A 24,189-nucleotide genomic window follows, 5' to 3' on the forward strand; every position below is an offset into this window, starting at 1 on the left:
GGCTTCTGGGTAACATGCAGAAAATCAGCCCTCTCTCTATCAATGCTTTGTTTTTGTCAATACATTACATTCAATCAATCAATCACTTCAAACACTCGTCAAAAAAGTGGCAATTATGATGTTTATACTAAGTTATGAGAAATAAAAATGATTGAAAGATTTACAGGTGAAGCTGTTTACATTCTTAAACCAGAGAAAAATAATTCATATGTTTATATTATGGAATAATCTATGTGGGTGTGGTAATAAAAACTAGTTGCCGGGGATGGTGTTTGAGGTGATGGTTGTGGCTGGGTACTGAAGGATATTAAGAATCCTGAAAATGATTTTATCTACAATACTATATAAAGAAACAAGAAAAAAAATCTGGCAGTACTAGGGCTTACATAAAATGTTTTTATATTGACTTAAATAAGTAAATAAGTATTGTTTTTGTCCATACTCCGGTCCGGTAGATGGCAGTAATGCGCTCATAAAGTGGTTGGCAACCGCCCCACAAACCCAGCAGAGGAGTAAGAAAACTCAACGCAAGGGTAATCTATCGATTTTTGTTGACCTGCTTTTTCTTTATTTTGTCTGTTTTCATGGATGTTTTTACCGAAGTCAAATAAAAGAGACGTAGGTCACTACGTGGACTGTTCGAATGCATCCTATGTCTACAGTAACTTTACTTCTTGTGTTTTGCAGCTGTTCGTGTGGTGATGACGTCAGGGGTGCTGCTAACTTGCCTGTGCCAGTGAAACGCTGATAAAAACACTAGTGAAGGATACTGCCGAACCTACGGACAGACAGTCAGTCAGAGGCCGTTCCTTCGATTGCAGAATGTGGGGCATTTGCTGCAGAACTGTGGTATGTAACGCGAATTCACCTGACTGTCGATGTTTGCTTATATTGGTTAAATACCAGCTTTAGGACCGATGTGAGACAGTGATGATAGACTAATTACAATAATTACTTGGCACATTAAGCTGGAGGGTAAACGTTTCCAAGCTAGGTGTTAGCAAAGCTTGTATTGAGCATAGGAATTCAAATGAGGTAGCTAGCATTGGTAGGTAGCATGTAACGCTAGCTAATCCAACTAGGTTAAAGGTGACTTTGGGGCCAGCTAAGAGCAATACAACAATATCTGTGTTTGGTCTAAAACTTTCTAATGGATTGTAAAAACTGTAATGAACGACGTCACAAAATGTAACTGCATTTATTAGTTAGTAGCCTACTAGTTTTTCAAACAATGTAAGTGCAGGTCAGCCATAGTTTATCAGTTCAGTTCCGCAAAGGTGAATGATGATTTGGCAAAATAAGCTTTAGGCATATTTAATAATATATTTGAGTACAAATTAATTAATATCTCCTTTCCTTGTTATTAAGCTAAAGCTTGACCGTCGAATCTTTAAAAATACCCTCTAAATATTAGTTTTATTTTTTACAGCTTTTGTTGTCATGGTGAAAATGATGGACTACCTCTAAGCTGGTCATATGCTCTTTGGCTTTGTTATAACTGGTTAGTTGGCGTCAGACATTTCTCCACATCAGCGTAGGAAGCATTAAAAATGTAAGGGGGACACCTTCTGTAGGTGGGTGGTGAAAAAACGTACATTAGTATATTATAAAATATAATATAACATGAAGTAGTTGCCATTTCCTGCGGATTTTAACAGGTTGTTAAACTATTTTACCTACAGAAGTAAACTTAATGACTATTTCAGAGACGGATTCAACAAAAACTCATTTATTTAAAAACGGTGACAAACAGAAACTAATTCCAAGTGAAACAACACTTTTGTCAACCACACTGGTGCTACTACACTAACAGATTATACAAAGCCTCCATATCTGAGGCCTTCTCTCATTTACAGAGACAAAAGTTTGGCAAATCTCCCTCATGCCCACCTGATAGAGTTTTCATCACTCACCTCAGCAGCAGAACTTCCTCCACTGGCCCTACATGATGGCCCTGCCTCTGACTCACTCTCAGTACCAACCTCAAATATCAAGAGATGGAGAGACTGTGCTTTACTTTTCAATTAACAACCAATATAAGTGAGATTTAAATATATATACATCATTAATGAAATAACATCAGAATGTTTTGTTTGAACACAGTTCTCATCATCTGAGTTTCAAAAAGTTGTTGGACCATGAACCAAACTCTGCTTAATGCAGATAATACAGAAACACTAAAAATACTAACTTACAAAAAAAATGCATGTCTTTATTTTTATTTGCTTATACAACTGCTGAATTCACAACAAACCTTGTGGATGTGTTTATAATGATGCACAGCCTCATCTGCTACATCAGTGTTTCCCTGTTCATATAATGCCCCACTGGCACTGGCTCGGCAAGTCTGAAGCTAGCAGGCTAACAGGAGCTAACCTGCCTCATTACAATATGGGTTAATGCTGAAAACAACTCTAACTCTCCGTGTCTTTGTTAGGAATCTCCTCATGTCCACTGTGTGTGGGGAGGCAGCAGAAAAGGCAAACATGTCGTCAGACTGTCTACTGTAACTGAAAGTAAACAGCGGCTTCCTCCCAACTTTTCTAAGTTGATTTAACATCAACCTAACGTCACCTGGGTCCATGTGACAAAACAGTCAGGCTTCAGCATGAGCTGGACTTTGTGGGATGACACTGATGTTACCTCCTCCAGCTTCCACAAGCACTGACGGTTCTCTTTGCGGTGTTTTACGCTCGCTCGAAGAAAGCCACTGGCTTTGTTAGCTCTGTTACTATAGTAACAGTATTGTACCGCTGTGGAAACCAGGAAAACGTCGAGTGGATTCAGCGGTGAGGTTATTCTCTTATGAATAAAGTGGAACGGACTTTTCCACGAACAATCGCGACAGCGCTGGGTGGAGTTTCCTACTCGGTATATGTGACTGTACAATATTGACTGCTCACATTGACAAGTAACCCCATTACTTTTCTTTGACTGTCTGACAAATATTAACTCCACAGACTGGCCCAAGCCAACCGGCAGGACCCTTACCCCTCTGAAAAAACAGTGATAACCAGTGCAGCACTGTACTGCTACATATGTGTGATACTGTCTGTTTTACCCTTAGGTAAAGGTGGGGATGGCAAAACCCCGTCACTTGGTGAAGCCTGTATCAGCAACTCGGGTGGCTGGCAGATACCTGACCCACCAAAAGGGATTGCCCGGGCTGCCTGTCCCACCTCTGCAGCAGACCTGTGAACGTTACATCTCTGCTCTGGAACCCATTGTAGAAGTGGATGAGCTGACACACACAAAAGAGCTGTTGGATGATTTTCAAAAAGCAGGAGGGCTTGGAGAGAGACTGCAGAGTGGTCTGGAAAAGAGATCACACAACACTGAGAACTGGGTGAGCTTACTTTCATAGAGTCAACGTATTTAAGCAGTTGTGACACAGGATTTACAAATCTTCCCATGTGTTAACATGTACCTTTCACATAATTTAGCAAAGATTATCTCTTTTTATGTGTAGTTATCAGAGTGGTGGGTTCAGGTTGCATATCTGGACTACCGAATGCCTGTCATTGTCCATTCAAGTCCTGGATTGGTGCTACCCCGCATGAACTTCAGTGATAAGCAGGGGCAAATAAGGTAATCACGCAACCTTAGAAGGAGGCCTGGGTTCTGTGTCATTGGAATGTGCATAACGTAAAAATTTGGAACATCTCGCTTCCCTCTATGCAGCTTTTTCTCAGAGCTCCTAATTCAGCAAAAGCTAGTAGCTACAGAGTGATGTACAATGCATCATATGATAGAGTCAAACTATAAGCTGTACTTTCACATTTTATGATGCTTGTTGTTGACTTCATAGCTTATTGGCAGAGGCTGTTATACATGTAGAAGGTGCAGTGCAGAGGAATTAGTAAAAGAAATAAGTGAATCAAACTGAGAGACATGCTTAGCTAGAGTGCTACAGAGCTGCCTGGTACCAGGCAAGGGCTAAGTAAAAACATACAATTTGCTTAGTTGCTTAGAAAATGGTTAGCTCCCACAATGCTATCAGGATGATGGTGTTTAAACCTATGTTAATGCTTCTGTTTTTTTAGTAGCATTAGTCTAAGAAGGTAACAAACACAGAAATGCATTGTATGCTTCTTAACACCAATTTCAACATTTTCCAATTTGTGGCAAATGTCACAGATTAGAAAATAAAATCACTTTTTATTATACCCTATTGCAAGAAATGAAAGCCTGCTGTAGAGACTGCAGAGATGTCGTGTTATTGCTGACAGATAAGTCAAGTTGTATAGAAGCCTCATTTACATCATTTTTATAATGTTATAAAACAACCAAATGTAACAACTCTGGTATTTTCAAACTCATCTTCAGGATATGACACAATAATAATTTATTGTCACTCTCACTGTCATTTCTGTTCCATTTGCTTTTCTCAAGCTTTAACAAGATAAGAAATGAGACAGAGTACAGTAGGGGTGGGCGATATGGCAAAAATTTTATATCACGATTCTTTAATGATAAAATCATCAGTAGATTTTAAAGGCAAACAACAACTCTGATAACGTGCACTCAGTATTAGTTTTCAATAAACATGAAAATTTAAATAACAATTACAGAACAAAATTAAGTTTTATTTCAAATAGGTTAAAAAGAAGACTAATGTAGTTCTGTAAAGTATTATTCAACAGTCATTTAAACAGACTGAAGTGTGCCTCCTAAGGTTAAACAATAAATACAGTATGAGACTTAAGTAACTCTTAAAGTTCAATGTGATTTAGACCAAATGATCAAACTTTAATGGGAATCATATCTAAGGACAAACGGAGCTGCTGCTGTCACCTCTGTCCACCGTTTACTAGAGTCCTCATGGAGCCTCTTCATCAAATGCCTGCGTTATTGTTTTGGTGACGTCATTAGCTGCTGCCTCTGTCTGCATCTGACACACACACACACACACAGGTGTAGAAGAGCTGCTGACGGCACAACAGCAGCGAACCTGAATATAACGCTGGTAATGTTCAGAGAGGTGGGCGCATACGCGCTCGTAGCATTATAATACACGCGGCCCTTCCACTGTCACACACGTCGCGCGCACACACAGGCTTAGAAGACGCGTCGCTGCTGCCGGCAGAAACAGCACCGAACATAAAGGTGGAGTTCGTTTTAGGGACCAGTTCCTCCGTTCTCTTTTCGTTTTCAGCCGTAGCTTCCTAACAGGGAGGCTGTCATTGGTTGGTCGTGTTCACATTAAGCGCACTGAGAGTTGGACGAGTGAAAAAACTCATGCGTCTGCGCGAACATAGAACTGCAATTAATAGAACGTGCTCTATGGACGATAAAACGATCTGTCCGTTCTGGTAGATCGCAGATACGTTCAAATCCTTCACGATCATTTATCGTCAAATCGCACAGCCCTAGAGTACAGTGTTTGAACTAGCAGAATGCCAGTACAAGTTGCACTTCAATAAATCACTTTTTTCTTTTTAGATTTGCTGCCAAACTGATAGCAGGTGTTTTAGACTTCAAGACGATGATCGACAAGTAAGTACTCACACCAAAAGCTTCTGCCAAAGTCCAGACATTTCTTCACTCTATGGATACCAATTAATGACTGTGGTTTTCATTTACATGTCCTTTCTGTGCCCATGCCGTGTGTCAAACTCTGTATACTCTCCATATGTTCATGTTTCATATTAAGCTTATTTGTCTTTCAGTGAAACTTTACCAGTGGAGTACCTAGGAGGAAAGCCCCTGTGTATGAATCAGTATTACGAAGTGCTGTCATCCTGCCGTATTCCTGGTCTAAAGAGAGACTCAGTGGTGAACCATGCCAAGAGCCTCCCCAAGCACATCACTGTGGTACACAACTTCCAGGTGAGGGGCACTATTCCAACATGCATCCGCTGTAATATAGGGTAGTTTTTACAGCACTATTATGAAGCTGCCTTAACACATACAGTGAATTCTAGATGAAAAGAATACAAGCAGTACCTTCATAGATCCAGAATCTGAATGATTATCATGACACTTTGTCACAGTCACAGATAAACAGAGTTACGCTAAGCTGTATTACCGTAGAAAGACAACATAGCAAATCATCTGGCTTGTTATCAGTTGACAGTCAGTAATAAATATTTCCATATTTAAATTTTAAATTAAATTGAAACCTTTATTAGTCCCACAATGGGGAAATTGCTTAAGGCAGCCCAGCAAAGAGAGCCACACACCAGTGAGTACACTGGAGGCTATGCAGGTAAAGTGTCTTGCCCAAGGACACACAACAATGACTAGGGGAGTTGGGATTGAACCACCAACCTTCCGGTTACTGGACAACCCTGCTATACCACTGAGCCACTGCTGCCCACATATTAGCTGCTTTCTTAGTGGTGAATGACACATGGATTTGCTGAATATAAATGAGGTTCTTCCTCTTCTCTGTGAAGCTGTTTTAAGGTTCACAGAGGGTGAAGGTTCAGAAGGAGCTTGAGGGAAGGGGTCGGAGGCCTGTGGAGATGCTACTTTCAAATCTTGCTAACTTTCCAAAAATACCAGCCCTAGCTGTAATTGACTCTTAACAGACAACACTTACCATAAAAAAACTGATTTTGGCTTTTCTTGGTTTCTTGGTTGCAGTTCTTTGTGTTGGATGTGTACCACAGTGACGGGAGTCCACTAACAGCAGACCAGCTTTGTGTGCAGCTGGAGAGAATATGCAGAGCTTCAGCAGAGAGCAGTGTAGATCCTGTTGGCATCCTTACCACCCAGCATCGTGACTCCTGGGCCAAATCCTACCTCAACCTTATCAAGGGTGAGCCCACAGACTTCTGACCTAGCCACATTCACACAGAGTTTGTGGCATAAAGCTGCATTGGGAAAAAAAAAACCTTCTTTATGCCACCTTTGCTCTTCTTTGCATGTTCACGCCAACTTGAAACAGTTGGTGTAATGCTGCCTTAAGGGTGTGCCTCTGTTAAAGAGGTCGACCGGTCTGATATTGGGTCATTTTTTAATAATCGGTTATAGGCCAATGCCGAATTATGTAAAGCCAAGCTGTGTGTACTTTTCATGACCTGTGTGTATTTTACATGTCCAGATAAAACCAACAAAGAATCGGTTTTAGCTATCCAAAGGAGCATCTTCACCCTGTGCCTTGATGGAGCAGTGCCTCAAGTATCGGATGACATGTACCGCAGCTGTGTGGCTGTCCAGATGCTACACGGAGGAGGCAGCCAGTGGAACAGTGGCAACCGGTGGTTTGACAAGACGCTGCAGGTAGCCCACACAGGACTCTCATACACACATAGTAATGGCTACATCGCTGTCTGACTCGATGAGGCCATGGTGCTATTGTCAGGCTTATTTTCAGGAAATTATTTAAAAATGCTGGTTAGAAAGAAAAATGATGTGTATATGCAAACGTTTTGTTCTTCTCATCATTCTTTTAGTTTATTGTTGGGGAAGACGGGACGTGCGGCGCAAACTATGAACATGCCCCAGCAGAGGGCCCACCCATTGTGGCGTTGATTGACCATGTTGTAGAATATACGTAAGTAATGCATAGTATTTAGTAGGGGTGAGACAGTTCAGGAAAAAAATCCGAACCGTTCGGGCGCGTGTTCTGTTCGGCTCTGGACATGCGCATCAAGTAATGCAGGGAGGCATTTTACCACAGCATGGAGACGAATGTGAAGACACTAGTGACTTTTGGAGACTGACGTGAAATCATTCTGCAGTCAGGTTACTGTCCCCGACGAGCAGTGTTTGTGTGTCTCTGTGTGTGTGTTTATCTGTGCATGTGTCTGTGTGTACGCACATCGTGCCTCTGTGCGCAGACAGCAGCGCTGAATTGTAAACGTACAACCATGCAGACAGAAATGACATGCTGCATGCAAATAAGATGAATAACATGAGCTGTTCAGTTTGTTTAATAAAGAACAAGGTGTAGACCTGTTCTATAGTAAAGGTTATCTTAAATGGCTTCTGTTATGGTCTGGCGCTACATAGAAATTAAAAAGAAATGAAATTGACTTGACCTGATATAATGATGGAAACACTGAACTGATTCTTAAATATGGTAAATGTTGGATAATTAGGATATATTTTGTGCTCATCTGGTATTTCCAGACTGTTAAAAGTAGAAAAACCCTCAACAATGTGAACCGAAAACTGTGACCTCAGAACCGTGATACGAACCGAACCGTGGATTTAGTGAACCGCTCCACCCCTAATATTTAGGCAGCTTAGATGACTTTGGTTGTCTATTCAGTTTTAGCAGCCAGAAACTGGAATTGCAGCTTATTACAACTCTATTGAAGACATTGCAAATGTTGGATATGGATAAATAGGAACTACATAAATGTGCCTTGCACTGAAAGACCTTCAGACCCTTGAGTGGTTTTGCAGTGTTTGTCTAGTCTGTTATGTTCACCTTGATGGAGCTGTATAAATAACTGTCTGAGATTTCTGAGTCTGAACCCTTGCAGATTGTTCAGTACCGTTGTTTTTCTTCCATGGTTTTGTTTCCTATTTGTGATGACAGGAAGAAGACCGAGATGGTAGGGTCTCCCACGGTGCCTTTGTCCATGCCTCAGAAACTTCACTTCAACATCACACCTGAGATAAAGAACCACATTGAAGAGGCCAAGCACAGCATGAATGTGTGAGGGCATATATATAACATATATATTCTGTATTATAACATACATATTCTGTTATTAGGAGTAATGATTAGATGGATCTGATCTGTCTATGTCTCTTTCTGTAGTCTGGCTGAAGACCTGGACATGAGGGTTATGGTATTTAGACACTTTGGAAAAAATGTCCCCAAAGCCCACAAGATGAGTCCTGATGCCTTCATACAGATGGCCCTACAACTGGCCTACTACAGGTGACATGCTGATTTCACCTTCTGAACGTCTTGACAAAACATTGTCTGATTGATAATGTAATTATTGCACACAATGCTTGATGTCAATTCTTTGGTCAGTTACCTGCTGATCTCATAAGGTTCAATCACATGGAAGTTATGTGGAATATACTATAGTCAGGTTAAAGTCCATTTAACATTTGACTAATTTAGATATAGTCTCACATAGAGGAGGGACATCTGTGTTTATGTCTAGAGCTTTTGTCATCTATTAAAGCATTTAGGAGGCTTTTCCTCACAGTATCTTTCTTTTGACAGGATGTACCAGCGCTGCTGTGCCACATATGAAAGTGCCTCCCTGCGTATGTACCGACTGGGCCGTACAGATACCATCCGCTCAGCCTCAAGTGCCTCGGCTTCCTTTGTCAGGGCCTTTGATGACCCCAGTAAACAGGTCTGCAACCCAGATTCTCTGGCATGGTAATTGTAGGCATAGTGATAATTGCCAGGTTCCAAGAAAAATGATAAATGTGAAAAAATACTTTATAGTAGTGTGGATGAATTATGATGTTTTCAGAGAAACTTCAACAAACACTGAGATGTGTCCTAACATCCCTGCTGTTTGGTTTTGCACAGAATACAGAGAAGGTTGAGCTAATGGAGAAAGCTGTGAAAGCCCACAGGCAATACACTGACACGGTGAGTCTGCACAGCCAACAGAGAGTTAAGGAGTTGGCAGCACTTACTGCCATTCTTACACGCAGATTTGCTCCAGCTCTGTCACAGGGAGCATGACAAAGCTTTACATATCTCCACAATGTTCATTAAGGGACAGAGACTCATCCAGTGTCGTCTCCTTCTCTTCAGTCTTACATTGTTTAGTCTAAGATCTGTTAAATTCTGTCCGACAGGTGAATAACTTTATTGTACACTCTCCCACAATATATAGCAAGGTCTACCCTATTCATGTTTAAAACTAAAGATGGCAAAGGTGTTTCCTCCATAACTGCTAGGTTGTGATCAATGCCAGACATCTACATCACTGTAACATATATTGAGTGAAAGGATCATACTTCATGAATTTACGGTCTAAAATAATGCCAGCATCCTTTCTCTCCTTAATAACAGGCCATCAGTGGGCAGGCTATAGACAGGCACCTGCTCGGCCTGAAGATGCAGGCCCTTGAGGAAAAACTCCCTGTGCCAGACATCTTTAAAGATGTTGCTTTTGCTAAAGCCTTGCACTACCAGCTATCTACAAGTCAGGTACGAGTCTGTTTGAAACAAAGTTCTTTTTCCATCTTCTGATTCCAGCAGTAAAAGTTACAACAGGGGAAATGTTTGCACAAGATTCAAATATTTACCCTCCCCTGTCATTTCTTTAAAAGGTACCATCCAAGACTGACTGTGTCATGTGTTTTGGCCCTGTGGTGCCCAATGGGTATGGTGTGTGCTACAATCCTATGATCAACCACATCAACTTTGCTGTGTCTTCGTTCAACTCATGTGAAGAAACAAATGCAGGACAGCTGGCCCAGGCAGTGGAAGGCGCACTGCTTGATATGAGGACACTGCTGGAACAAACCCCAAGAGCCAAACTGTGATGCCTCTCGTCTGCACAGGTCAGCAGCCACATTGCGACTGAAATATTTTGGATGTCATGCTCTGTTATTTAACATCACAATGCACTTTAATTTACTTGATTATTTCGATGTCAGACATTTCTGTAGAATGGTATGATAAAGGTCAAGAGGAAAAGCCCATATTTTATCCTTGTCAATGGATCTTGCTGATGGAGCTGGATGTTTTATTGTCAAATAATTGTCAATCAATCAATCGACAATCTTTAGATTCTAGCTCTGTTACTTCATCTACTATTAATCTGTCCTCACATGGCATTCTGGTAGTTTGTTTACACCATTCATACTAAAGTTTAAAGCTCCATTTTGTTGGTTTTAACCATTTCTGGAATTCACAAGATATTGCAATTTAATCATGTTTTCAGAAAAATAATTGCAGTCACATCTTTCTGCTGACAAAAGTTCTGTTTAATAAAGTATTGAAGACGCAAACTGAATGTATTTCATATTTCATTTTGAGTTGTCAATGGGTCTCTTTAAATCTGCACAAAACTATTTAGCGCTAAATAGAAAACCAACTTCAAGGTCACTTACAAACTATTTCAAAATATAGTAAGCAAGGTCTTTTTCATGCATTCATAGATCAGAGGTCACTGTATCTGGATTGTAAACATTTATTATTTTTAAGTTTTTTTTAAACTGAGCACTGGTACAATAAACACTTGCATGTTGCAGTCAGCATGGCCAGTTGACCCACCTGTGGTCACATGAAAATGTGTGGTATTCAGATAAAGGTGGGGATGTGTAAATGCCCTAATGATCAGCTCATTCGGGTCAGAATTATGCACATATCTTCTGTCTTCTGACCCTGGACTTTCACTGGGGTTTGCAACAAAGTTGTCAGTTGTGTTTATCAGGATAAAGATGCCATGTTTTAGATCATGTAATAATTCCAAAATAGTGTAACATGCCCTGCCACATTTGACAAACACATTTCTTAAGTTCTTTCATCCTCTCTGGTACAACAGCAGGGCAAGACTGTATGGCTAAGGTATACCGTAGTTCAGTTCAGTTCAGTTTTTTTATATAGCGCATTATACAATCAGAAATGGTCTCAAAGCGCTTCTACTGTAGAAACACTGTTGATCCTTTTACGGAATGGCATTGCTGTGGTAATACTACACCCGTGCTGACATTCCCAGGAATTTCTGAAGAATCCATGTGACCCTTACTGTCTGAGACAGCACGCCACAGAGTAAACACCTTACTATGATTCAGTAATTCCAGATGGAAAGAAATGTGTATTTTAAGGCTAAATTGAGCAACAACACCAAAAGTTGTGTCAAGACAAAGTAGATAGAACAGTAAAAACTGCTTTGTGTTAAGTCAGCCACCTTTGTTCATTGTAACATTTTGCCTTTACACTGACACTGGATTAAGTAATTTTAACTAACTACTAGAGAAACACTGCATTATGGAGAATAAAAGGGATTCTTAGTAAATATTGTAAAAATCCAGGTCGTTTCAGGAAGTCACTGCTCTTAATCTTCACTGGTTCACCCTAATAAAGTGGATTCAAATGCACTGCACAGAACATAATTAGCATGAGGTTTGGTCGCAGAGAAACCAGTGATCACCACCCTGAGTCACCTATGAAAAGTGTTACAGGTTTTCATTAACATGTTGTACTTGTGTAAGTCAGGGACTTTCTAAACATGTGGAAATTACTGTATTTTGAAACATTGAATAAAAGAATTCATTCTTAGCAGAGATGCTTCTGGCTAGTGTGTCCAATATGTTCAAGTGTCTTCACAAGCGTTATTTCCAGGGGTTTGGATCACATGTGGAAAGACTGGGTTTTCTGGTTTGGGCTGGTTTGCTGATTTCTCACTAAAGTACAGCTGTGACCCTGATTCATAATCCAAGTTTGAACTGTAAAGTCTTTATCAAGCACCAAAGTATGCTGAGTGCAAGTAGACAGGTCTGATCAGGCCAGTGACTCAGAGTTACGAGAATGCTGCTGCTCTATTTCCTGCTCTGTGGTCCACATGGATTTCACAATCACTAAGATCTCTTAACAGCAAATGGATTTCCAAAGAATGTATCACTGGTCTGAGGGAGTCTGGTTTCTGGAACTTCACTCTTACCCTTCAACATGAACTCCATCCCTCTGTAAGTCTCAGTAAGAACTCCTCATGTAAGTATTTTTATTTCCTTCATAAAATGCCTCACTGACTGACACACTGTGAACTGCAACAGGCATGGTACCTGATCCATGGCATCAAGGATTTATGATTGTCAAGTAACAGACATCGTGCGGAGGATCATGATGATTGCGTGGCTGTTACTGCTCTCACTCTTCTCTGTGAGCGCACAAAAAGGACAAGATAATGGTGAGTGTCCTCTAACTCCTGAGAACATATGGTAATCTGCACAGCTGTAATGTAACATATAAATATGTTAGTCATAAATATAACAAAGTGTTGATGGAGCATGGACAGGTAAAAGTGACTGAATAATCAGTGCATCTACAGTATCAGTTAATTGCTTGGACACTCATTCAGTTTCTGTTTCTTCATTTTTACTGTGAGTATAGTCTCTGTTTGAGCTGTACTGAATACAGGTTATCTGTTATTTCTCCCTCTATCTTTACCATAATAACACAGCAATGCTGAGCCCTCTCTTGCTAATTATTACAGTTTTATAAGTCAGTTGCTTCGTCAAAGTTCTGACTTATGATAACATAGTGAGACAGGTGATAGATGCCATTCCAAAGTACCTTTCATTGGTAATAGGTGAGAGTACTGCTGAATGCTAGAAATCACTGACACACATTTATATGTCACCACACATTCACCAGGCAGTTAGCAGGGGTCTGCTTTAAGAATATTTCTTTCTTTCCTCTTGCATCTATGAGTCACTGTTACAGTTACACTCACAGTTACACAGTGCAGCCCTGCTACACAATCTCAACACACTAGCCCTCCAATTAGCTGCTAGATGTAAATAATATGTGAGTTTTCAACTTTTCACCGTGCCTAGAAAGTGCAAATGCATCAGAAGCAAAAGCACCACCACAAGGAATGTGGCAAACCTAAAATACACACATCTCTAGATAACCACTGTGTTCCTCTCTTTAGGAGGATGTGTGACCTTAACATGAAACCTAATTTACTGGCATGAAATTTCCTTTGAGCATGCACAAAAGTCTGTAGGCCTATCCACAACACGACACACAACTGGTGTGTATGAAATGAGGTTTTTAAAGTAAATCGCTAAAATGACTCCATTGATCATAGAAAGTTTAGAAAACAGGACAATATTACCACAAACCAGCTATAAATAATCACATTTTATCACATCAACATGCTCAAAGTAAAACCTTTGCTTTCTGTTAAAAAAATCAAATCTGCACCATTTAGAACATTTATATACAGCACAAGAACACATTTTGTACTTGTAGCCATTGTGCTGTTTCCATAAAGGTGCAGGACCATGTTGCATGTACAACTGCATGTTTACATTTATGTCATGTACATTTTCCTCAGGTGTTTTGCAATGTGGACCACAGAATGTGAAACTTAACAGCATGAACCAGATGCTCCTCCTGGAGTGGGACGATGACCCTTCATGCTCTGCGTTACATGATGAACTCATTTATGAGCTGGTGGTTCTCATAGCAGACCAGCAAGTACATTATGTGAGTTCATTTGCTCTAGTGGTTCTTCCTGTGTCACAGGAACAGATGGTCATACTTAGAGTATCTCTGATTGATGAAATGTTTCAGGATGAAGTCACTGTTCCACCTGACCAGATACTTTCCACTCATTCATGGAACTGGACGTCCTATTTGTCATTAGAATGCGCTTCCCATTCAGTCAGACTCAATTCCCAATACAGCAACCAAAGAAGCCCTTATACGCAACAACAAGCACTTAGTAAGTATTAAGTCCTTTAGTATTTAGACCCTCCATGTTGACTTTATTTACTGTGTATTATCACTGTGCTTTTGCAGGGAAGCAAAGCTCAAAAACATATGAAGTTCACCCACGGGATAGAGTGTTTGCAGCTGGCAGCACAGCTACCTTCTGCTGCATTCTACCAGCAGGGGAACATTTTGACAAAATGTACCTGACTGGTTATGATGGTACCAACATAAGCTCTACCAACATCAGTCATCAGATCTACACCCTGACTCTCACCCTGACCCACGCATCGAGTGGCTGCATTAATGTAATCTGTAAAACAAACAGAACCACTTATGGAGCTTGTACTTATGTTGGCGGTAAGTACAGTATGTCTTAGCATGTGAATTCGTAGTGTTGTTTATATACATCTGTTCAAATACAGTTTTTTTTGCATGGGTCAGACCCCCCTGGTGACAAGGATTTGCAGTGTGAAACCCGGGATCTGGAATCTGTTGAATGTCACTGGATAGCAGGAAGAAAGACGCTCCCAGGGCAATGGCATCAAACCTATCAGCTACTTGGAAGGTATCATTTAACTATACCTGGTGCCATAGGCTGAGGTGAAATCAAGAAAAGGCTGAAAGGATTTATATCCCAGAGTTAATGATTCATCACTGCAGCCAATAACATGGCAGCACAAACTAATAACAGATATGGGGAAAATTATCATAACGATCAGACTAATAGCTACTTTCAGATTGATAGTGCAGCTTGTCCCAAAGCCACATGGTTAGTAAGTGCTCAGTGTTTTCAGTAAGATCTGGGCTAAGCAGCAGGAAGTTCTTCTTCCTTGTGTGACTAAATTATACTGTGTAGAAACCAGAATAAGCCTGCCCTGTTAAGAATATAAAATGAATGAATCTATTTATTAATATAAATCCAATTTATTATTAATTTGTTCCTAACATTATTTTTATTACAGACCTAACCAGCCTATTCATCAGACCTCATACAATAGCAGCAATCTACAGTAGAACAATGACACATTTTCAAGACAAATTATACAAATTAGGTTGAAACTTCATTGGACTCCGTAATATCATTCAGTATAATGTACAACCTTTTTCCCCAGCAGAGTTCTAGTGACGTCTATGATGTAAAAAAAGTCTGTATGTGTGTATTTCAGTTCATGTGCAGATGGAGTTAGGGGTAGATGCTCGAAAAAAACTCAAGTGGACGCTGTTGAGAGGAACTGGACCCTAACAGTAGAAAATGTGCTGGGAAAGGTGGAGCTCCATGACAGGGCGGCCCTGTCTCACAGAGGTGGTTTACTCATCATTCATTGTTAAGATGTCTGTTACAGCTCTTCTTTCCCATCTCTTCTGAAAGCTCCTTGAGTCTTGTGTTTTCTGTCCCATGTGTGTATGCTGCTGTGCCACAGAGGGAGTTAGTTGTGTGAATGAACAGAAAGACTTCACATTGAGATTGTCCCCACCAGTTTCTATTATACATGTATGGTCAGTCTATGTGTTATTCGGCCTGTGTGTCATGTCTTTGTTCCTGTTTAGTTTCCTTGCTCTTCGGCCTTGTTCTGCTGCTTTCATTTTCTCTTCCTGAATTTTCTGTCTGTTCCTGTCGCCTGTATTTTGTTATGCCTGTTCACTGTTTATTTAGTTGTCTAGTTGTGCTGAACCCTCAATAGATTGCTGTGGTCTTTTGTTTCAGTGCACATGCTCGCTCCAGAGCAAGTGACAGCTTCAGCTGTGAATGCCAGAAATGTCAGCCTACAGTGGAGGTGGACTGTGGAGCACTACTATAATCTCAATGTAACATGCCAAGTAAACATCAGCTGTGGTGAAACATATACCATAGTGAGTTGATGAGAGGACCAAATGTATAAAGTATATTTCTATTTTGAACCAGACTAACATGAATTCTTATCTATATCCAGACTGAAACGTTTGGAGTTGGTCTTAATGTTTCAGTTTTCAATGACCTGATACCAAACTGGACATATGAAGTGACAGTACGATGTCGGACAGCACAACACTCCTGGAAATGGGGTGACTGGAGCCGCAGTGTCAACTTTCACACAAAGGGTGATGGTAAGTTTAAAAAATATCAAACTTTTCATCAGTATAATAATACAGAAGTCTGAAGTCTGTTTGCAACACAGTTCCAGAGGCTCTTGATGTGTGGATGCAGAGGAAGGAAAAACAGACAATAATCATTTGGAAGGTGAGTCACAGCAGTTTGTACCACTTTCTAACAAGCATCAGTCAGCATTCATATCATTGTATGTTATATGAAGTAATACATGTTGGGTTGGGAGATATGATCTGCCACCTGTTATCACCACATAGTCTGTCTTTGCTGGAGAGCATCTGTATCGCCTGGCACTAGAGCACACACAGAGCACCAACACAAACACAATGAATCACAGTAGGGGACCCCGCGAGCAAATCCTCCAAATCGTCAATACTGCTGCTTTAATTATTAAAGCAACAGTATGTATTTTAACTGTAGAAGCAGTTACAGCTAGAGATACAGATACAGAAGTGTCAGTGATGTTCCCTCTCTACAGAAACCAGAAGCCTATCACAGCCATGGAGACATCATTGACTATGAAGTTACCTGGGCAAATCCCAGGGGGAGCGATGGACTTGTGGCCAGAGTCACAGTGCCTCACAACAACCACAGCGTTGCGCTCAGTCTGCACACAAATGAAGAGCATATCACTGTTTCAGCAAGGAACATTTATGGCAGCTCATCCCCATCAACAATCATCATCCCCAGCCTCACTCCTGGTATGAGACTAACACAGCTGCACACATCAGTCAGGTTTTTTTTGTTAATCACAGAGATGTTTACAGTATACAAGGTGGAATTAGGGTTTTGAAATCAAATGTTCAATCAAATTCATTTTCAGACAGAACCAGAGTGAGCACTTCTAGGATCATTGGTGCCAACCGTACCTTCTACCTCTCCTGGCCTGTCAGTCCTTTAGCCAGCTGTGGCTTTATTGTGGACTGGTGTCCCTCCATCAGGCAGGATACTGTAGACTGGGTGAAAGTGCCTCCCAACAAGACTAGTGTCAGCATATATTCAAGTAAGTCCTGTTTTTTTCTTTTGAAATATTCTACCTGCTTGTAAAAATCACATTCATCCTTTGTGATCCCTTTTCACAGGGGACTTCAAAGATGGACTGAGATACTTGTTGTCCATATATGCCTGCACCCAGGGAGCTCCTGTGCTACTAGAGATGAGGGAGGGCTATGTCAGCGAGACAAGTAAGGTCGAATTGTTTGACTTTTCACACAACTAGTGACGCTAAAATTGCACTGGCCAATGGTGTTGCATCCCATGTCCATCTGCCAGGGATAAAGGACGGGCTGTTTAAAACGTTGAAATATAAACAGCAGGGCTCAGATGTTGAAATGTCCTGGGACCCCATACCTCTGAGAGAACAGACGGCTTTCATCCAAGGATATACTTTTTACTATCAAGATGGCAGCAACATGGCCTTTAAAGAGAGCACAGGTATTTCAGCACTCACACCATCTCACCCTGCGAGCAGTCGTGTCACAGTGAGCACAGAAAGTATTCAGACCATTAAATTTCCACTCTTTGTTATATTGCAGCCATTTGCTGAAATCATTTAAGTTTATTTTTTCCCTGATCCTCATATTGACAGAAAAACACAGAATTGTTGACATTTTTGCAGATGTATTAAAAAAGAAGTGAAATATGACATGGTCCTAAGTATCAGAGCCTTTGCTGTGACTCTCATATATAACTCAGGTGCGTCCACATCTTCTGATCATCCTTCAGATGGTTCTACACCTTCATCTGAGTCCAGCTGTGTTTGATGATACTGACTGGACTTGATTAGGAAAGACACACATCTGTCTGTATAAGACCTTACAGCTCACAGTGCATGTTAGAGCACATGAGGATCATGAGGTCAAAGGGACTGCCTGAAGAGCTCAGAGACAGGATTGTGGCATGGCAGAAATCTGACTGAGGATACAAAATAATTTCTGCTGAACGTAAGGCTCCTAAGGGCACAGTGACCTCCAAAATACTTAAATGAAAGATGTTTGGGACGACCAGAGCCCTTCCTAGAGCTGGCCGTCCGGCCAAACTGAGCTAAGAACCCAAAGATCACTGTGGATGAGCTACAGAGATGCAGTCAGGAAATGGGGGAAAGGACCTCAGACTGGGCCGAAGGTTTACCTCCAACAAGACAATGACCCTAAGCACACAGCTAAAATAACAGAGTGGCTTCACAACAACTCTGTGACTGTTCTTATATGGTCCAGCCAGAGCCCTGACTTGAACCCAACTGAGCATCTCTGGAGAGACCTAAAAATGGCTGTCCACCAACATCTACCATCCAACCTCACACAATATGCAACGAGGAATGGCAGAGGATCCAAATCCAGGTCTGAAAAACTTGTTGCATCTTTCCCAAAAAGACTCATGGCTGTATTAAAACAAAAGGGAAAGGGTGCTTTGACTAAGCACTGAGCAAAGGCTCTATATCTGCAAAAATGTCAACAATTCTGTGTTTTTCTGTCAATATGGGTGCTGTGTGGACATTAATGAGGAGAAAATAAACTTAAATGATTTTAGCAAATGGCTGCAATATAACAAAGAGTGAAACATTTTAAGGGGGTCTGAATACTTTCTGTACCCACTGTATATAGGAAGTCTTGCATGGTCATCACAACAAGTAATCACTTAACACTTTTGTTATGTTTAAATTTCTTATGTTTGGAATTTCAGTTTCACCCATAAAAAAAACTGCCCTTTGACTGATCACTTGAACATGTTAGCACCATGACCGCACAAAGTTCTGTTCATAGAGAGAACCAGGAGAACTCTCATAAAAGCCTGAAATAGTAAATATTAGTGACCAGTATTTTAATTAGAGAATCACAGCCTAATATAGTCTATAAAACTTACTATAAAACTATACTATAAAAACATACTTAATTTTTTTACACATATGGTGGCACATATGGTCTTATTTTCTGCAGCTGTGGTGCAGGATAATCAAATCATACCGTATTTCTCCATAATAAAACCTGAATAATGTCTGTACCTGACAAATTCTTTTGTTGCTTTTTTTCTCTCTGAACAAGAGTGAAAAGAAAAGAATGTTCCCTGTGATAGAATCAAAGATCTCTGACATATTTCAGGGTTTGTGCAGCTGGCACACATAAAGAAAGCCTGGTTGTGTCTAACTTGCTTTGTAGAATAGCCTCCAGGAGGCTAAATGCTCTTATCCGGCTGACCAAACCAGGCTCACTCATCCTGACTCAGACTATAGCAACTGAATGTGATAGGACAGAATAGGGAGAAGGTGACTGGGCTGCTAACCATGCAGTTATTATAGGAATGAATCCAAAACAGACCGGTAGTTTTTACTGTGAAATGTAAGTCATACATAGACAGTCGACACCCCCAGTCACTTCCAGGAACTCCATACATGTTGAAAATGGGCCAATCAAAATGAAGCAATCATTGTGTGAGCCAGGTTTGGTTTTTATTTGGATCAATATATTAGTATGTGTTAAAACAATTCTGTTCCTTAAATAACGTGGATAATACAGATCCCACCAGAAAGCAAGAATAATGGCAGGCTATTCACAACATTTGATCTTTACAGTTCATTTGTGTGAATGTTACCATGACTATCAGTACTGCTGCAGGTGACTAGCTGCCTGTAGAGGGCATTAAAGATGTCTTTTAGAGCTGAAATACAAAAAGACTGACAAAACACTTCACATCAATGTGCACAGAAAGTGGTTTGTGCCACTTCTTATATCAATAGGGCCATTATTGCATGTCCACAAAAACAAATAGGGTTAAAAATACACAAATCATTTTCTTAATACAAGATCACCATTATACTATAATATGATATGATATACATTGATGTAAAGCTATTGTGAGGACATATCTGTAATGTAGGAATTTCTGATGGTCCTCACAATGTTAAAGGACTATTTAATGGTCCAACCATTTGTTTAGAAATGAAAACAGTAAGTGGAATTTTGGACCTATTCTTGCACACCCAAAGTCTTGATGTGTCATTTCTCTGCACACACTTACCCATCTGAACTAAATGAAAAGCATGTGATTCTTATGATTCCTTTAGTTATAATGTCGTTTTCTTTTAGACGATCCTGAGGCCACTAGCCTGACAGCCAGACACCTGAAAATAACTTCATACACGTTCACAGTGACGGCACTGACGGCGGTTGGAGAATGTGGGAATACCTCAATCAGTGCAACCTTGAATTATCCCAGTAAGCCTCATTTTCCTTTCAGATTTTTTCAATAGTGTAGAAAGTCCAATATGAGGGACCGTACATTCATCTGAGAATGATGAGCACCCACTTTTATTCAGTTATTTGGGCTGTCTGTCTCCACCAGCTGATAAGATGATCACAGAAGTCGTTGTTGCTCTTGGGGTAGTTTTCTGTGGGCTTGTCCTTGCCATTATCTTCTGCTACCGACACTGGGCATGGTAAGAAATGACACACATTCATTCTGAAATCTTACTTCTGTAGGCGTATCTTTGATATTTATTTTTAATGCATTCTTATGTCCAACAGCATCAAACACAAAGTCTATCCTCCTATCCCAAAGCCAGTGCTAACAGACAAGTGGTTGACATCACCAGTAAGTAAGACTTGTATTTGTCATGAGGAGTTCTCAATAATATTTCATTTCATGTCTCATTTAGTGTGGTAGAAGGGTTGAGATTCAAAAAGAGACTGAGCTCTTCTAATCACCCTGACATTGATATTGAATGGGACAATAATAACTCACATTCTTTTTTCATCTGCATGTTCTCATTGCCCCTACAATGTGATCAATTTGTTCTTGCCTCAGATGTACTGTTGTGTATGAATGCTTATTATTTCTAAAGCCTAAGCACATTCCAGCTTTCAATTAACAAGGTTTAAACTAGCAGTAGAAAACATCCAATAGGAAAATCAGATGATCTTTTAGGTTATGATGATACCAGAAGCACAGCACACACTAGGAACCATCCAATAGTTTGGCTTTTGATTGCTGGATGAGCCACAGGAGTTGCTGACACACAATCCTAGTTTCATATAAAATCAATGGAAATACAATACAGTTCCGTTATTTGTTATTTTTCTTTTCTTATTTAAATGAAAAAAAACCATAGCTGAATAACCTAAATATGAAATTCCATGTAGACTATAGACTTACTTTATGTTGCTAATTATTCCTAATAATGCTGACTGTAGTGTTTAGTTTAAACCACTAAATTAAATCCATAGTGAATTGTTTTCTTTCCATGGTGTAGTATCAGTTGTGTAGTGGTGTAGTATCCTTTCATTAAATGAACTCACTGTGTTTGTTTTGCAGAGTGAACATACTGTCTGTGATCCTCACGTGGACAAGAGCCACCACAGTGAAGCACATACTGTTGATACTGTAGAGGTGGATTATAAATTTAGACTTCCACAGTCCAGTTACATCAGCCAGGAGGACATGCCATTTGTTCACACCCAAACTCCCAAAGGTTACTACAATGAGCCCCTGAAAATGTGCTGCCCACCACCCATCACTGTACCCACCTCACACGTCTCACCTCATTTCAGAGTTGGATTCCCCAACCTGTCATATAACTCTTTTATGCAGCCTGAGGGTCAGCAGTGCAGCTTAGGGCCGGGGTTTCAGCAGGCGATGATCAGATGCTCTGGTGGATACCAACCTCAGAGCAGCTCAGAGTCTTTTACAGAAGAGCCTCCAGACAGTCCCATGTCCTGTGTATCTGCTTACATTTTGTTACCACAGGCACCTTCCACATAGGCATGTTTATTCAATCGAAGGGTTTTACTTTCTGCAGTTTATTAAGCATAGAGTCATAGGTTATTAGTCATAGATACACTCCATATATATATATTCATTATCCATTAACCCGCTTCATCCTGCAGTGGCGGGGTACACCCTGAACAGGTCACCAGTCCATCGCAGGGCAACACACAGACAAACAACCATACACACTCACACGCGCACCTATGCGCCATTTAGAGTGACAACAAGCACGTCTTTAGAATGTGGGAGGAAGCCCCCACACAGAAAGGCCCAAGTCCAGTCAAAAGTCAAAAGTTTTGTCATATTCCTATAACAAAACTTGTGCATGAGCCACTGCTCCAAACAGCTCCATCCCTGTGACACAAAATGTCCTCAGTTCTCCTCTTGGTTGTTGCTCTCCTCTATGCATCACAATCCATTAGATGCTTTGCATATTATGCAGAACAGTCTATATTGTATGTATTCTATGATCTATACGTGATTTAAATGCAAAATTGTGTGCAGACATGGGTTCACAAAGGGGTATACATCTGGAAATGTATTAAGTATGGATCATATGCACTGCTTTTAAACAAGCTGCCCTTAGGTCTGATGGTCGGTCATGTTGACTCATTGAATCTTCAAGGTCCAAGTTTTAGAAAAAGCATCTATATTGTTCCAGCTGAAAGCAGCTGTAGATGATGTAACGCCTGTAGAATGTGTCTGTGCACCGTGCACTGCCATGTCAGCAGCATCAGAGTTTACGTTAAAACATACACTGTAGCAGCAGGACAAACTCTCATCTGACAAAAAACAAAAAAACAAACAACATTTTGTCTCTGAACTCATCATCTGATCATACCATCTCTACAGTGAAGCATGGTCCTGCCTGCATCATGCCCCTGGTTGAAGGGGACTTAGAGGCATAAGAGGAAGCCACCTCAGTAGTGCAGCAACTACAGACTGGAGTGGACCTCAGCCTGGATGACTCAAGGCTTACCTAATTAAGAGTGTGGACACTTCTACAAATGAGTATTACACTTTTCCAGGTAGATTTGCTGCTGTATGACTTGGTTTCCCCCAAGCTTTACTGTCTCTGGTATCCAGAGGAGTTCATGGTCCTGCAAAACGCCCAAATCACCAGCCCTCCACCACCGTGCTCGACAGTGTGTATGAGGTGTTTCTGCTGAAATGCTGCTTTATGAGCTTTTCCAGATTGATGTGCAGCAGCAGTTGCTTCTCTAACACAATTGTTTATGTCTTTCCCTGTTGTTGTTGTGTTAACACCCACCTGAATATTCCTGAGCAGCAAAACGTCTGTACACCTGCTAAAGATCAATTCATCACTGATGGTTTATGGTGGAAGGGTCTTTTTAGACTACTGATGATCAATAATAAAACCCAGTATGATCTGATGATTTTCATCATGTCTTTACCAAAGTTTGTGATGTGTTTGTGGAAACAGGCATCTGCTAAAGAAAATCTGAAAAACTACAAGACCAACATCTTCAAAATCCCTGTTTTGATGAATGTCATTTTAAGAAGTAGCATTCTGTTTCTGTTGTTCTTTCTTTGAGATCATTCATGGTTTTATTTGTTCTAATACTCTAAAGTCTGAATTTAACTTCCTGTTTTATTTTGATCATTTACTTTCTTTGTGTTTCTGTTTTACTTCCCCATTTTAAACTGTGACATCAGCTCTGAGACAGGAATGTCCTGTCTCCTCTCCTCTCCTCTCCTCTCCTCTCCTCTCCTCTCCTCTCCTCTCCTCTCCTCTAAAAAATTCTTTGATTTTTCCAGTGCGTTTAACACCGTGCAGCCTGCCCTTTTGAATAGGAAGCTCCTGGACATGCAGGTAGAGACCCCACTGGTCACCTGGATCACTAACTATCTTACAGGTCGACCACAATTTGTGAGGCTGAGGAACACTGTCTCGGACACGATAGTGAGCAGCACGGGGGCACCCCAGGGCACGGTACTGTCTCCATTCCTGTTCACACTCTATACATCGGACTTCAGACACTACTCACAGTCC

General features: G+C 40.6%; 2 protein-coding genes across 2 annotated transcripts; both read left to right on the forward strand.

The window, feature by feature from the left end:
- Positions 1 to 456: 456 nt before the first annotated feature.
- On the forward strand, positions 457 to 10,573 carry crata (carnitine O-acetyltransferase a). The gene is made up of 15 exons (XM_028417316.1): positions 457 to 533; positions 688 to 849; positions 3,068 to 3,346; positions 3,470 to 3,588; positions 5,443 to 5,496; positions 5,670 to 5,829; positions 6,589 to 6,763; positions 7,049 to 7,227; positions 7,401 to 7,501; positions 8,495 to 8,614; positions 8,720 to 8,842; positions 9,140 to 9,275; positions 9,458 to 9,520; positions 9,950 to 10,087; positions 10,210 to 10,573. Exons 2-15 carry the CDS (start codon positions 823 to 825, stop codon positions 10,423 to 10,425), a joined length of 1,890 nt encoding a protein of 629 aa, XP_028273117.1. The 5' UTR covers positions 457 to 533; positions 688 to 822; the 3' UTR covers positions 10,426 to 10,573.
- A 1,848-nt stretch (positions 10,574 to 12,421) lies between these two features.
- On the forward strand, positions 12,422 to 23,578 carry LOC114443371 (leukemia inhibitory factor receptor-like). Its single transcript, XM_028417315.1, has 18 exons — positions 12,422 to 12,573; positions 12,661 to 12,794; positions 13,950 to 14,101; positions 14,189 to 14,339; positions 14,417 to 14,686; positions 14,771 to 14,894; positions 15,496 to 15,632; positions 16,035 to 16,180; positions 16,261 to 16,414; positions 16,486 to 16,547; positions 16,894 to 17,116; positions 17,239 to 17,418; positions 17,498 to 17,599; positions 17,688 to 17,849; positions 20,498 to 20,626; positions 20,754 to 20,847; positions 20,936 to 21,002; positions 21,723 to 23,578. Exons 2-18 carry the CDS (start codon positions 12,677 to 12,679, stop codon positions 22,167 to 22,169), a joined length of 2,718 nt encoding a protein of 905 aa, XP_028273116.1. The 5' UTR covers positions 12,422 to 12,573; positions 12,661 to 12,676; the 3' UTR covers positions 22,170 to 23,578.
- The last annotated feature ends 611 nt before the right edge of the window (positions 23,579 to 24,189 follow it).

This window comes from Parambassis ranga, chromosome 12 (assembly GCF_900634625.1).
Source record: "Parambassis ranga chromosome 12, fParRan2.1, whole genome shotgun sequence".
Classification (NCBI taxonomy): Eukaryota; Metazoa; Chordata; class Actinopteri; family Ambassidae; genus Parambassis; species Parambassis ranga.

What these genes read in the sequence shown, in the direction of transcription:
- crata (XM_028417316.1), top strand. Translation starts at nt 823, where the DNA reads ATGTGGGGCATTTGCTGCAGAACTGTG. An exon ending in CTGTGGTACACAACTTCCAG is followed by an intron (nt 5,830 to 6,588) that starts GTGAGGGGCACT and finishes TCTTGGTTGCAG; the next exon opens with TTCTTTGTGTTGGATGTGTA. An exon ending in CTACCTCAACCTTATCAAGG is followed by an intron (nt 6,764 to 7,048) that starts GTGAGCCCACAG and finishes TTACATGTCCAG; the next exon opens with ATAAAACCAACAAAGAATCG.
- LOC114443371 (XM_028417315.1), top strand. Translation starts at nt 12,677, where the DNA reads ATGGCATCAAGGATTTATGATTGTCAAGTAACAGACATCGTGCGGAGG. An exon ending in TGCAACCTTGAATTATCCCA is followed by an intron (nt 20,627 to 20,753) that starts GTAAGCCTCATT and finishes TGTCTCCACCAG; the next exon opens with CTGATAAGATGATCACAGAA. An exon ending in ACAAGTGGTTGACATCACCA is followed by an intron (nt 21,003 to 21,722) that starts GTAAGTAAGACT and finishes TTTGTTTTGCAG; the next exon opens with AGTGAACATACTGTCTGTGA.